The 14,884-nt window shown below is 37.0% G+C and overlaps 1 protein-coding gene across 3 annotated transcripts in view; it reads left to right on the forward strand.

Moving 5' to 3' along the window:
- Atp6v1h (ATPase H+ transporting V1 subunit H) overlaps positions 1-14,884 on the forward strand; it is a 162,415-nt gene that overhangs the window by 133,972 nt on the left and 13,559 nt on the right. For all 3 annotated transcript variants that reach the window (XM_003465991.5, XM_013148483.3, XM_013148482.3), the window contains one exon: positions 11,993-12,106. In XM_003465991.5, coding sequence (XP_003466039.2) covers positions 11,993-12,106 — 114 coding nt within the window. The remainder of the gene's footprint in view (positions 1-11,992; positions 12,107-14,884) is intronic.

Consider the following 14,884-nt stretch of genomic DNA (forward strand, 5'->3'; position numbering starts at 1 on the left):
AAAAAAGCATAATAGTTTGAAAACCTAAAAGCTTTTTGGAGAACCTATCTTTTTCCAGGTGGCTCAGTACTGACATTGCCAACCAGCTGGTGTTTCAACTTTTTTGTCCTTTGATCTGCTACCTAATCAGAAGCCTGTTGCAACATTCATGTAATCTGGTTCACTGGCCTGGACCTTTTTGTCTCCCGGTTTTACTCTTTCTTGGTTACTTTTCTTATTGCTGAGACAAAATACCAACACCCAAACTTTTAAAAAGAGAAAACTTTATTTAGCTCAGTTTATTGAGGTTTCAGTCCAGAATCTGCTGGCCCTAAGACAGTGGCGCATCCCAGAGGAGAGACAATTATGGTGGTAGAAGACAGCAAAAGCAAGCAAGGAAGGGAAAGGAGAAGACAAGCCTCTTTCTGTCCATTATCTTGTATCCAGGCTAGTGGGCTTAGGACAGAGCCAAACCAATCAGTGGACTGATTTACTAATCACCTTGTTCCTAACACCTTAATCTTAGCATTGGCACCATGAATCAGTCTCACACTGTAGATTGAGCCACCTCTGAAAAAGCCCCGCTTGCTTGCATGAGGCTTTGGGGGGACATCTAGACACAGGCATAACACCCTTGGAATCTTCATTGTTCTTCCTGAAACAATCTCTTTTGACTTAAACTCTGGCCATGTTGCTGCTTTTCTGAGTCCTTCCAGTGGCATGTTTATGTCATAGATCAAGATACTCATCTTAACTCTGGAGCCCCTCACCAGGAGCAATTTATTCTCTGTGCATTCTCCTTATCCTTTGAGATATACAGAGTCTGCCAAAAAATGTGCATACTTCAGGAAAGGAAAACTTGTATAACTATTTTAATACTAAATTTATTGAGACATCATGATATTAATACAAGTTACCTTTGGCCTCTAGAATTATAAGAGGTGCTCACAGTGGTGATCATTCACTTCCAGAGATTTGTTAGTACTGTTAACTGCGGCTTGGGTAACCTTGGTGGTTGAAATTGCTGCACATTCATTTTCAATTTCTGCTCTAAAGGCTGGCAGTGTAGTGGATTTTCTGTGCTATGTTATATCCTTTAGGATCTCCATACAAGGGTAACACCATATTTTTCTTTTCCTCAAGTGCATATATATTTTTTTTGCTGACTCTGTATTTTTAAATTATTAGTAAATTATTTTCTTATCATGTACTGCCTTGAAGACTTTCCTTTTTGAGCCTTCTCAAAAAAAATGAAGTTATTCTTTTTTCTCTGTGCTGCTCGATTTTTTCTCCAAACTTAACAATATATATATCTTTATATTTATAGCCCAGCAATTTTAAGTAAGTGTTTTAAAGGCTAACTATAATACTTAAATTACCGATAATTCTTGCATCAGTTACAGGAACTTTTTCGTTTGTAACTTTTTTTAAACAAAGGTCTCTAGAATGGATTTCTCAAATCCTAAGTCAGGTTCTGTACTCAGTTTCTTTTCATATTTCTTAGTGCTACCTAGTTAGAAAGTGCTGTGCTAAGTCACTGTTAGTGGGCTGTCATGGCTATGAGAGTTCAGGCTCTGGCAGAGGTTTGGGTATTCAGATCGTGTGTGGCTCCACAGAAACTTCTCATTAAAGTGTATTTCAGTGTGCCATCGGACACTGACTTGTCTTCTCCAGAAGTCTGGCTTTCTGAACATTGTTCTAACCATTTAAACATTGTGACAGAACCCAAGCGAGGTTAATTCTCTTATAGGTGGATGTGCGCAATTGCCTTGAATGCCATGGTGCACATTTTATTGCCTTAAATTCAGCATATAAATCACTTTTCTATATTGCAGGAATGCCCATCTTAGAAGGTGCATAATCTCTCCCACTGTAGATCAAAATGTCAGCAATTTACTTTTCTGAATCTTCCTGTACTGCAGTTTACCGAGCTCAGTGAACAGATGTACCTGCCCTGGACTTTGTCAGGAACAGTGGTGAGCGGAGCATAGAGAGAAGTCTTGGGAAGATAGGAACAGAGTAAGCTGCATGGCCACGTGTCATAGCAGCACCTCATTGGGTTACTTGAATTTAGCAGTGGTCCAGCTTGGGCAGCCTTCAAGTGTGCTTCTCTGGCCTTCCCAGCTGTCACTGCCTTCTTTTGCTGCTTAGGAAGAATCAGATTTCTATTGTAACTAAAAATACTGAGTGTTGCAAAAGATTCTTGCTTTTTTTTTTTTTTTTTTTTTTTTTTAAATATTGGAGAAAGCCCTGTACCTGCCCTTAGAACAAAACACTAGTATTCTATTTTATTATGGAAGCATATTATTCTGTATGCATCTTTATTATGTAACACTTTTCATTTAGTTCAGTGATAACCTGATTATATGTCTTCTTTCTAAACTGAACTTCTCGAAAAGAGTAACTGTTTGAGTAGGCATAGTATTCACAACACAGTAGGGAAAATTAAATCCTGAGTCACCAAAATTCATGCTATTCTCTTAAAATGCAGACTTTAACATCAGATAGATATCTCTCTTCCATTGTACAAAGATGAGAATAGCACATACACATAATTTTTTTTTGATAGTGGCACAAAGCTTTTATCCATCAAAACCAATTAATTTCCCTCATAAACTGTAGCTATCATGAAAAACAATAAGTCTTCATTATGGAAAATTTGAGAATTGCAGAAAAGAATAATGAAGGAGAAATAGCGCTCTAATACTGAAAACTGTGAGATTAAACATAATAATACATCTATGCCATGTATCTTTTTTCGCTCTGAATCAGTGATCATGTGGTATTTACTCTATTTCTTGCTTTTAGTTATTTTTTATGGATATTACTTGTGTTCTTTTTGTACTGGGGGTTGAACTCAGGGCCTTCACATTGAAATCCACCCCCAGCCCTTTTTAGTTTTTATGTTGAGATGGGTCTCTTTGGTCGCTAAGTTGCCCAGGTTGGTTTGTATTTGTGATACTTCTACCTCCACCTCCAAGTGCTGTGATTAAAGGTTTGTACAAACACATCCTGCTAACATTTTAAAGTGATCACAAGTGGCCACAAGGAAAGCTTCCAAGTGACATATTAGATGCTCATCATTACAGTGGGGTGGTGGTTTCTAGGGTCTACACAGACTATTGCCGTGAAGTTACCACACGCTGTTCTACCTTATGCTAGCTCACAATACTGACTACTAAGTTCTTTAGCTAAGAATAAAGTTACCATTTGTGTGCATCTAAAAGCTACAACTTGCTGAGAATCCACCACCACCATCCCAGATGTTACAGTTTGGAACCAACATCTCTAGCTTTCAAAGAAAACTATTGTGAAAATTTATGGAATGTTTCAGTATTTCCTATTTAAATGCACACTGTAATATACTCAGTCTAGGGGTGGGGGAATTAGCTCAGCAGCATAAGCACCTGCCTTGCAAGCAGGCGGTCGTGAGTTTGATCCCTAGTACCGATAAAAATGAAAAAGACACAAATAAATAAATAAATAAATAAATAAAATAAAATAAAATAAAATATACTCAGTCCAGGAAAGAAAAGCATCCTAAATAAAACTTCACAGCTAATTGTAAATGCCTAGCTATGCATCTTCAGGGAAAATGGTCCCTTGGTAAGGAAAAGACCCCCTCAGCTCTGTGCAGAGTGTCAGTACACATTGTTGCTTTAAGAGTTAAATGTCACCGATGCCTAATATCACAGGAAGCATCGCTAGTTTTTCGTCTACTGTTCTGAATAGCACATTGAACCAACCACAGCAGTGTGTGGCTGTACTCTGAGCATTTGGGCAGCGGAGGCAAGAAGGTGGAACTCAGCCTGACTAATGTGATGACTTACTGAGATCCTTAGCGGGTTTATGGAAATAAAAGTCTGAGCGTGTAGTTCAGTGGGAAGATGTAGGGTTCAAGCCTTAGTACTTCAACAGATTGATAGCTAGCTAGCTAAATAGATTAAAAGGCATTTAGATACTTAGATAAAAATGACAAAGTGTGTAGCCACTGATTTATTTAGTATGAAGACAAGGATGGGCCATCAGATCTTTTTTTTTTTTTAATTTTTTTTTTTTTTTTTTTTTGTCTTTTTCCTTTCTATCGGTACCAGAGATTGAACTCACGACTACCTGCTTACAAGGCAGGCTCTTATGCCGCTGAGCTAAACCCCCAGCCCCTACCATCAGATCTTTTTATCAGAGAGAGCACTAATGTTGTAGACCCCAAGACGTGACATCACCTCCTGGGCAACATGTTAAAGAGAACTTGGACCATGTTAACAGGCATCACAGTCTGGTGACACCTACTGAGCTTACGTGGCTGGAGATGTTCTTAACCACAAACATACTGAGCTGATTCCCGATCATGAGAGGCCCCATCTGCAGGACCCCAGGCAGGGAGAGTGTCTTTGAAGGACTGAGAAGATGGCTGATTCATCCAAACATTTTAAGCCACATTGCAGGAGCCATACAGCCATCAAAAGCCCAGGAAAGGTCTCCCTCTGATCTAGGCACCAGCTACCTAATGGCATCAAAGAGCCCAGGGAAGATCTCCCAAGGCCTAGGTCCCCAGAGCAGCAAGGCATCTAGGATAGTTTTCCTCAGGCCTGACTACCAGTCATCCAGAAAAACCGAGGAACCCATGGGGAGTCTCCCTAAGCTAACCACGAGAGACAAAGATGTGGAAGAGCGCAAGGTAAATCTCACTGGGTCTGGCCACCACATACCCAGAGATACTAAGTAGCTCTTGACAGGTTCTCCTCAGTGGCCAGTCTCTGGCCATCAGAAACCCATAGACACCAAGAAGCCCACCATACATCGACTCTAGTCCAGTCACCACAATGGAAATAGCTTGACTGGGAGTCTTGCCAAAGTCTGGCCATTGTGGTTGGTGCATGGAGTCAAGCCACAATTTTTTCTGGATTCCTGTTGCCAGCTTTCCTAGGCAGCCAACCCTTCTGTGATCCCTTCTTCCATACCACCTCCATGGTCTCCACCTCTACCTGACAGGCACTCATGATGAGAAGAGGTCATGATAACACATTTTGAATCCTCCATCTGTTTTAGGGGCCTTGGCAATTAAGTTTGAGGTGTATTCTTTTGACAATGAACAGCTTTTCAGCATAAAATGGATAGATGACAAAGGAGATCTGGGTATAGTACTGTATCATCTCTGTTGAAGTTAGAAGCTCTTAGGCTTTATGAGCTAAACAAAGATTCTGAAATCTTAATCTATGTATTCTCTTGTATACTAGAATGACCTGGAATGCCTTGCCCAAGAGAAGATAACCCATGTATCACAGAGGTACCTGCAACTAGAGAAAGCTTTATTGTGCAAATAGCCATACTCTTTGAGCCAAACATTTTGACAGGCGTGCTAAATGTGCTGCCTGCATAGACCAAATAGGACTTGGATGCCGGATACATCAGTTCTAAACTCATAGTTTGTATGATGTGCCACAAACTTGTCACAGTTGAATGTGAGTAGCATTCCTTGGACAGCCAGTGGAGCAGTCATCCATGCATTCAGACCCTGTACGCTCAGTAATTCCATTAATTCCTCCTCAAGTCGTGAGAGCTTGGACCAAGTTGGTAAGAAAATGAGACAGTGAACAGTAGGGAAAGTGGCAAAGCTTCATCCAGTTTTGATCTTCAGGACTTTGATTTACTCTGGGTAATAGGGAGAAGAGGTTATATGAAAATGCTGTTGGTTCAATTAAAAAAATTATCTGTGCAAAGAAGGTTGTAAAAAAGAACTGGTCAGTGATGATCAGGATATTGATTTCATGCAGAGGCATGTTTTTTGGCAAGCATCCTATTACCCTTTTCCTGTTGGACTACATTCTTGTTTTCACATAGGAAGAAGATTATTCTTAGAGTATGTAAATGGGAAATTTCACTTGCAGTAATTAAAACTTGCTGAAGAACATGCTAGGTTTTACTCCTCTAAAATCAATTTAACATTTCCTTGTCTTCATGAGTAAGGCAAATTTATGGAGATTTGAAATTGCACAGTGTATTACTGCGACTCAGGCACATTAAACTCACTGACTATGTCAGGTGTAAGAAAGGATTATGGTCAGGAGATACTACCAGCACTTTTTGTGGTACTCCTAATTACACTGCTCTGTAAATTTTAAGAGGAGGTTATGATTTCAGTGTCAACTGGTGGATTCTGGGAATGCTAATGTTTGAGATGATCAGAAGGTCACCATTTCATATTATCAGAATTCTGATAATCCTAATCAAAATTGAGGATTATCTCTTCCAAGTTATATTGGAAAATTAAAAATCATATACTGCATTTTCTGTCTATAAAAACTGGAAGTGTCCTGGAGCAAAAACAGGCAGTACCTCCCTTTAAACCAAATATTTCTGGAGAATTTGATTTGGAAACTTTGTCAGTTTACTAGTGAACCTGTTCAGATGGAGTCAATCTGAATTTGAACATTTTGGGTATGTCGAAGTGGGTTCATAGTCAGTATTGGAATCCAAACAGCAAAATTGATAAATTTTGGGATTTTATTAGCTAAGCTCAGTGACCACTCATGTAGATGACTGTTTCAGAATCAAAATTGAGTGGCCCTGAACTGGAGGGTTACAGGACGTTTAAAGCAGAAAACCACAAAGCAAGACATCCTGTTGGAAACAGTTTAGCTAGAATCTTGCATTCACTTTGGTTGACACTTATATCCTGCTTCTTTGCTGAGCAGATTAAGTATTTTCTTTTTGGGTACAGCTCATTCTGCTTTTCTCATGGAACTTGTACCCTGAGTAATTTTTCACTCTTTTAGGTCAAATACAGGGTACAAGATGGTACAGTTATGCCAAGCTACAACTTATATCAGTCCTGTCTTGAAGTCTGTAGAATGTGTCTGGTCTTCACTTTTCAAATGTACATTCTGCCTTTGTTGGATAAACTTGTCACCAGCCTGGATACAGTTAACCATTTCATATTGGGTGCCTACAAAAAAATTTAATGTCTTCTGTTGTGGATTGTAAGAATCAAGTATTACATCTAAATGTAACTACAAAAAGGAAATTAAAATTAGCTTCTAGACAATCACGGTGAAATTTATCCTGTTTCTTCAGAGGCCTACAGATGAGTAGTGAAGCTTTTTAAAGAAAGTATCTATTGCATTAAGGCACACAGTGGGATTACATCATAAGCCTTCCATAGATTTTATCATTCTGTGTTAAGTTACTTGAGGGTTTAATTTGGGAATAAAACAGAACAACTTTTTACCTATTAGTTTTGGAATGTATGTTTGAAAATCCAGCTATTATTTTTCTTATCTCCTTGGACAATTAAATTCTTGATTTTTCAAGCAGTAGTTGCTAAATTAGAAGGTGTTTCTTGGATGCTTTTTCCTCTCTTTCTCCCTCTCTTTGGAGACAAGGTCTTACCGTGTAGCCCATACTGGCCTTGAACTCACTATGGAGCCCGGCAGGTCCTCACTCATAACCCTTCCACCTCAGCCTTTCAGGTGCTGGCTTGGATTCTGCTTAGTTAAAATGTAGATGTATTTTGATTTAGAATCAGATTCCAAATTGTTAGGTATTTTTGAAAAATTGACAAAAGTGATTTTTTTTTTCAGAATAAAAGGGCTGCCTCCGAGCTTGCCTTTTTAGTAGAAATTTAACTGGAATTTTAATATACGTAGTTCAGAAGACCCAAGATGTAGCTGAATGGGAAATCGCTCTTTATATAGAAAGAAAACAAGACAGAAATTTAAAGTAGCTACAGAAAAATGCGATGGCAATATTTATTCCTTATTAAAGATTTTATCCCCTAGTTGCCTTTTGTAATTTGTCTTAGGAGGCACTCCCTCATTGCAGGTTTTGCAGACTTGCAAAACACATGCCATTTATTGAGGATAGAATGTGTAATTATTTTTCTTATTATTTATTATGATTATTTTTGGTACCAGGGATTGAACTCCCAATCTTGCGCTTGCCAGGCAGATGCTTGTGCCACTAAGCTAAATCCCCAGCCCACTTATTATTTATTATATAGGTAAATGTTTTTTAAGTAGAATGCCTTTAAGTATGCTTGTTTCTCTCCAAACCAGATTATCTTTACTTTTGGGCCCTGGTTTATAGAATCTTCAGTGACATCCAAAAAATAGCAACAGTTGTGAATAAATGCATAGTAAACATATACATGTCAATTTTGTCTCCTTCATTGAGTTTTTATTTAGAAGAGTAACACATGTAGTACACTGTAGAATTCATTTCAGGGACAGACTTCTTTCAGCCCATTTTTATTCAAATAGGTGATTAGCAATTTACTGAAAGAGGTGCCAGGTCTCTTTATTTTAATGCCATTTTTATGCAGAGAACTTGGGAAGTAACCATGGTCATCTTAATAACTTACAGTTGTACAATCTGAGTAAACTTTAATTTTATGGGAGCTATCTAGTTTTAAAGAGTTTTTAAATTTAGAATGATTTAAAACGTAGGCATTTAATGAATTATCTTTTTTTTTTTTTTTTTTGGCTGCTTTACTTCTAATGAACTATTCCAAAAGCTTGTAGTCATGCATCATCTTTTTTTTCAAATAATTAAGTTTAAAAATAATGAAAAACCCAAAGGAAAATGTTTATATACATTGACAGGTTTATTTGAAAAGTATATTTTTCTCTTAATGCTTAGAACTTGTTTTAAAATAAAAATCAATATTCACATCATAAACTTATAGAAAGTTTGACTTGTCAGGAATGTATTTATGATCTTGCTTTTAAGTGGAGCTGTTTTCCCTATGTGGCATTTCAAAATATGATATAATCAACAGGAAGTTTGTTTAAAGTGTGTATTATAGGGCCCACATAGTTCTTCTGGACCTTTGGGCTCATTTTGATAAACGGTTTCTTCAAGTTTTTCTTTTGTTGTGCAGTTTAGTAGTAGAAAGTGTATTCATGCCAAATATTTTAAGATGGCATAAGGAGCAAGTTACAACCTTGTCAATGTTTTTGAACAAATTTTAATGAATGACTTTCTTAGATGTCTTCCCTGGTCCCTCTAACAAAATCTTACCAGTTTTTACCAATCATATACAAATGAGGAGCGATTTTCTATGATGAGTTTGTGTTTGTTTTATGAGGGTGGGCTTTTGGTTTTTAATTTTTTGAACTAGTAAGATTTACTCTGTATATTTTATGCAGAATTGCATTATAAACATGCTTTTAATTATGTTCTTTTTTTGCAGTCTTTAAGTGCCATGTCAGTTCCTTTTGTATTATATAAATGTTCTCTCAGAATGCTCACTGGAAGAATAAGGCAGTAGGCAGTCAGAGTGGTTGTCATTTTGATGTCTATCAAATGATTTATTTTGTATAAGTACGCAGTTAGATCATTTTGTGCATAAAAGCCTGGATTAATTATCAGGTATTATGTTTATTCATTGCCTGTACATTTACTATATAAATTTGTTTTGTTTTAAGTTTCATGATGTACAATACTGCCTTGGTCATCATGATATAATATGTATTTGTGTACCTTGTTTTTTATGTTAAAATCTGTAAATGAAACATTTGAAGTCCATCAAATATAACTTGATATTATCTATAGGTATGTGTATTTCAGTTTACTCTTCTTACTACTGGATATTTGATTTGTTTGCAGTTTTTTTATTATTATGAAGATGGAATAAACATTTTGTATTTTGATTACTTTCTTTTGTTGGCTTTCTGAAGTAGACTTAATAAGATGAAGTATATGAATATTTCTGAGATTTCTAAAACATTATTGAATGTAGACCAATTTGAATTCTCAACTACAATAAGAGAACATTTTCACCATGCTGTCACTAATGCTATCCTTTCACGTTAACCTCTTACAAGAAAATGGCATCCATACTTGTAATTTTTATTTTAACTACTTGCATGATTTACTGGGACTAACACTTGACGGATACATTTTTAGAATATCTATTTATGTTAAACATTAATATTATTACATTACTATGTTAAATTTTTCTGTCCATAACTTTTAAAATATGTGTAAGTTTCAGTTGTTATTTAGTGAAAATCATAGATTTTCATATGTTTTATCATGCATCTCTTGTGGGCATCGTTCTTAGTATTGCCCATGAGGCTTACTTTCAAGTGAGACCTGGTGATTTTTCCACTGCTTTCCCCGCTGGTGCTGGTTTTAGTCACTGAGCTGTAAGCACAGTTCTGTTTTGAGACTGGAACTCAGCAAGTCATTAATTTGCCTGGGCTGGGCTTGAACTTTTGATTCTCTTGCATCAGCCTCCCAGAATGCTGTGGGCTGCAGTTATGTGCCGCCACACTCAGCTTCTTCCTTTCCAAAGGAAATCCACAGAACACTCTCCTAAATACTTCCTCTTTTTTAAAATATTAATGACCTGTTCCCAAGGAAAACAAAACAGCTATGGTTTCTATGGCTTATTGAATTTATGGAGTCTAGAGAACACATTGTTGTATTGATTTAAGTATATGATTTCATTAACCTCTAAACATCCATAAATAGAATGCTAAACAGTAGAATCCTTCACAGGGTATTTTATGTAAATATCAGAATTAAGATGAAAAAAAGATCTTTAGAACAAACAAAAATAGTTCTGTGCTTTTAGGGATATTTAAAGTTTACACTAAAATTACATTTTTCTCTTTCACCAGCTGGTGCTGGTTCCTTAAATGTTTTTACCAGAGCAGAGCTTGTTAGTTATAGATTATGATGTTCCAGGTCTTTAAAGGTGAATTGGTATTGGCTCAATGTGTTTTGAAAGGTTGTCCCTATTAGGTCCTTGAATCTCACTCTCAATTAAATGATCAGAATATCCTTTATGAAATGATGTTGTCTTACAGTCTGACAAGTGGAAAATTCTTTTCACACATCTCTGTTTTCCAAACATCTCTGATATCAGACATGTGTATACTCTGGAAGTAATTGGTGCTTCACTTGTGTCTGGAGGTGGGAAGACAAGAAATGTATCTTTATCCTATAGCAGTGAGTTTCAGTGGGTGAGATTATCCACACTCTGGGACTTGCAGGAGACTGAAACATGAACATGTAGGTTGAAGGCGAATAATACACTTTTTTCTTGCAGTGCTAGAGGTAGAGCACAGGGCTGCATGCATACTAAGCAAGTGGTCAGTCACTGTGTACATCCCAGGCCCTAACAAATATGTTGATTATTAAAAGCAGGACTTCACAATTTTCTTTGCTGGTAGTAGTTTGAGAAGATAGTGTAAAAGGCAGTGTTTTATAATGTCAAAAATCCTGCTTTTTAAGACCTTTGGCAATACATTTATTGCGAAGATTATAATAAGAATTATGATACATGCACAGGGCCCAGCATGTAGAAAATGTGCTGCTGTTATTATTGTAAATGAAATATGATCCCTTTATGTTTTTCAGTCAATCACGTTATGCATAACATGGCAGCTTTCTGAAATTACATGTTTGTCCTTGTTATTGGTAGATTACAGAGTAATAAAACCTATTATCTGCCAAAATTAATTCAGAAGCCCATGACAATACTCATGGCACTCTTTGGGTCATTCATGCACAATGCAGTGAAACAGTTGAGCTATTGATGGGGACTTCCTTGGCTGAGGTGAAAGACCAGGCTGTGTTTTACCTTGTGTTCCACACTATAAATAAGTGTCTTTTACATACTGAGCACTCTACCAGTGAGCTACACTCCAGCCTTGCAAAGTACTGGTTATAAGTTGATGCTGAACACCCAGAACATGATAACCTAGAGTACCAGTCTGTGAGGTTTCAAGGTCAATGATCCCCTACCCCTCTCTCCAACTCAGAAATGAGAACAACAGTTGGATATATTATTAGGAATTCAAAAGAGAACATACTCGAATATTTGAAATCTATGATTCAGAGAGAATAATGTAACAAAGGTGCACATGTTGGTTTACTTCTGTGTCTTGTAACTTTTCTTTTGAAAATACTTTGGTATTTAGGTATTGGAACTTCCTGCTTATGCACAGCATGAGTTCAGAGTGATTGCGGTGGGTGTTCTTACTGTGCCTCTTCCATTTTGCAGGGTTATTGAGCAGCTCGGGGGGAAGCAGCTGGTAATGAACCACATGCATCACGAAGATCAGCAGGTCCGCTACAACGCTCTGCTGGCTGTGCAGAAGCTCATGGTACACAACTGGTACGCTCAGCTTTTTACTCCGACTGGGGCTCTCATTTGCCCATCCCGGAAGTCCGTATGTGATTACTCTGATGAAGGATTAGTTTTAAAATCAGTGATTTTGATTAAAAATCTAGAAATGTATTTTACCGATTTAGAGCAGTGACATAATTTTGGAAAGATGAACTGTACTAATGGTGTTAAGAAAGGTAAATTCAAAGTACCAGTATCGCAGACAATTCCAGAAGGTAGCTAAAAAGACCATTGTGACATAAATGAATTAATCTTTTTTTGAATTGAGTAGAATACATGTGGATGACTGATTATTGTATAGTTTTCCAAGATTTAACTATTCAATGTATGGTTAACCTGAATGAATTTTTCAAGTAACAACATTAGAAGTTCAAGTAACAACTTAGAAGCTGATTGATTAGAGCACAGATTTCATTTATTATAGCCTTTTGCTTTTGAAGTTTTGCTGTTCTTATTTAAAAATAATATTATTAACCTTTTTGTGTCCACTTAAAATATAATCGACGTAGACCCTTGTGTACAAGGTAGAAGAGATGAGGTTTTCCTTTGCCTTGGCTGTTTTTAGGTGTACGGTGACTGTGTAATGTTTTCCTGAGAAGTTTAAAGCCTCCTTTTCCCCACCCTACTGAAAGATGTTCTGATTTTGTATAGTTTTTGGAAAGACATGCTGAACAGTGCCCACAAGCTGATGGTAGTGCTATCTGCCTTCCATAAGAAAAGATGGATGGTGCTTTAGAATGGGCACATTTGAAGATACAGGCAAATGCAGCACATGGGAACATCCTGGAGGATTGCTGTGGTCTCATATATTGAATTTTATGGTCCTGCCGCTTAAGTACCTTTTCTTATAAATACTGATATTTATGTATTCTCATATTTCCTTTGAACTTCGTAAGTACATTGTACTTTGTAAGTGTGGGCTAAAGATAGGATGGTTGTGGGTATAACCTTTCATAAGATGATTAGGGGTGGCCTCTTTGAGTGGGTCGAAACTGTTATGCTGAGACTTTATGGATGAGGAACCTGCCAGATAGCTTAATTATTTGGCCTGATCAGCCTTTCAAGTAGACAGAATGAGAGGGAAAAGAAATGAAAAAACCAGAAATAGCAATGAGCTTAGCTCATGTAAAGTAATGCATGGATGCAAATTTACTTTTAACCCTGGGCTTAATGCTGGTGCTGACAGTACTTATTGGTTAGAGACCTGCAGTGCTGGTAAACATCTGAAACTGCAGACAGCTCCCACATTAAGGAACTGTCTAGCCCTATATGTTGGTGCTGAGGTTGAGAAACTATTTCAAGAGACAGTACAAGGCTGTTAGTACCAGCTCTGGGAGCTACTCCAGGTCCATCTGCTTTGATCTCACTTTTAGTGTCTAGCTCCAGTCCACTAGCCATCTTTACTACTGTGAAAATCTATGGAAACAGTCTTCCTGTTTTCATTCTGCTTGTCCCATTCAAGGGAAGATTATTATCATTCACATGTGACCTCTATATTATGACTTGTACATTTCCATAGCTCTTGGGGCCACAGAATGAAAATTTTTCAAGTAATAACAATTTCAACATCAAATTAACATGAGGCTAAATAGATCATCAGATGGAAAGTAAACCTTCTGTAAAGTACATTCCCAAATATAAAGGATCTGTATCTGTGGAATATCTGTTGCAGCCTAGTCACTTTATTAAACCATACTGTTTTTACTTACCTAAAATAGCATTTCACTGTTGTTTCTATGCTGCTGATGTTCTGTATATTTACTGATTAAAATGTATAAAATTCTCTTTAAAGTTGTTTACTTTCACACCAAATGAAGACTTGAAAACACAATTGATTTTTGATTTAAATCAAAATGAGCTTTTATAGATGATATATTTTAGTATTCCATAGGAAAAGTTGTTCATAAATAATTAACATATAATGGTGAATGAAGATGAAGTCTGTCTACCAGGCAGTGGCCCTTTCCTCATAGCCCTGGCTCTTAAAATGGCTGTCGTGTCTCCCGTTCCACTTGACATCTGCACTGCATGGGCTAACGGATTCTAACTGTCTCTGAGTGCAGGGAGCTGGGGAAGAATAGAGTTGCCACAGCACTGGGGAAGGACAAGCACCCTCAGCTCAGGAGCCAGGAGCAAGGCATTTCTCAGTCTCCCTCAAGATGACGACATGCAGCTCTCGGATTTTTCCTTTCTTTGTTGCTTTCCTTGTTCTTTATCAGCAGTGCTGGATTTATATTTTCATAAACTTGACAGTAATAAATAAATGATGACCATTTATTCTAGAGAGCTTATCTGTGTATGCCCATTTCATACTTTATAATTTAACATCATAAAATGTCATCATTTTTCTCTTATAGAATGATTTTAAAGATAATCAGCCTCTAAGTCGGCAGCAACATAGTGTGTGTGTGTAAGCTCAGGACTTCTGTAAACCAACACTGAATGCTGTAGATATAGGATCTCTTGGAATCTTTTCTATTTATGTTTCTACATTCTTTTTGAACCTTACGCAAAATAAATTATGAATATAACCCTCATTAGATATTCTACAAATGGGAAAATCAGTATAACAGAGAAATTCACCAGGCCAAGAATATGGCTATAATTCTGGTTTGCTTTCCAGTGTTTATGTCTAATATTTTAGTTATTTTGTGTGTGGCTGTAAATACAGTGATTTAAACTGTTACTTATGAACAGAAGAGAAAACCCTTTTATGTGTTTTAAACTTTTAGCACTAATACTGCATATAAAAGATTCCATGGTTTT

The sequence above is a fragment of the Cavia porcellus genome, unplaced genomic scaffold, assembly GCF_034190915.1.
Source record: "Cavia porcellus strain 051 isolate PalLab524CR breed Dunkin Hartley unplaced genomic scaffold, mCavPor4.1 scaffold_11, whole genome shotgun sequence".
Classification (NCBI taxonomy): Eukaryota; Metazoa; Chordata; class Mammalia; order Rodentia; family Caviidae; genus Cavia; species Cavia porcellus.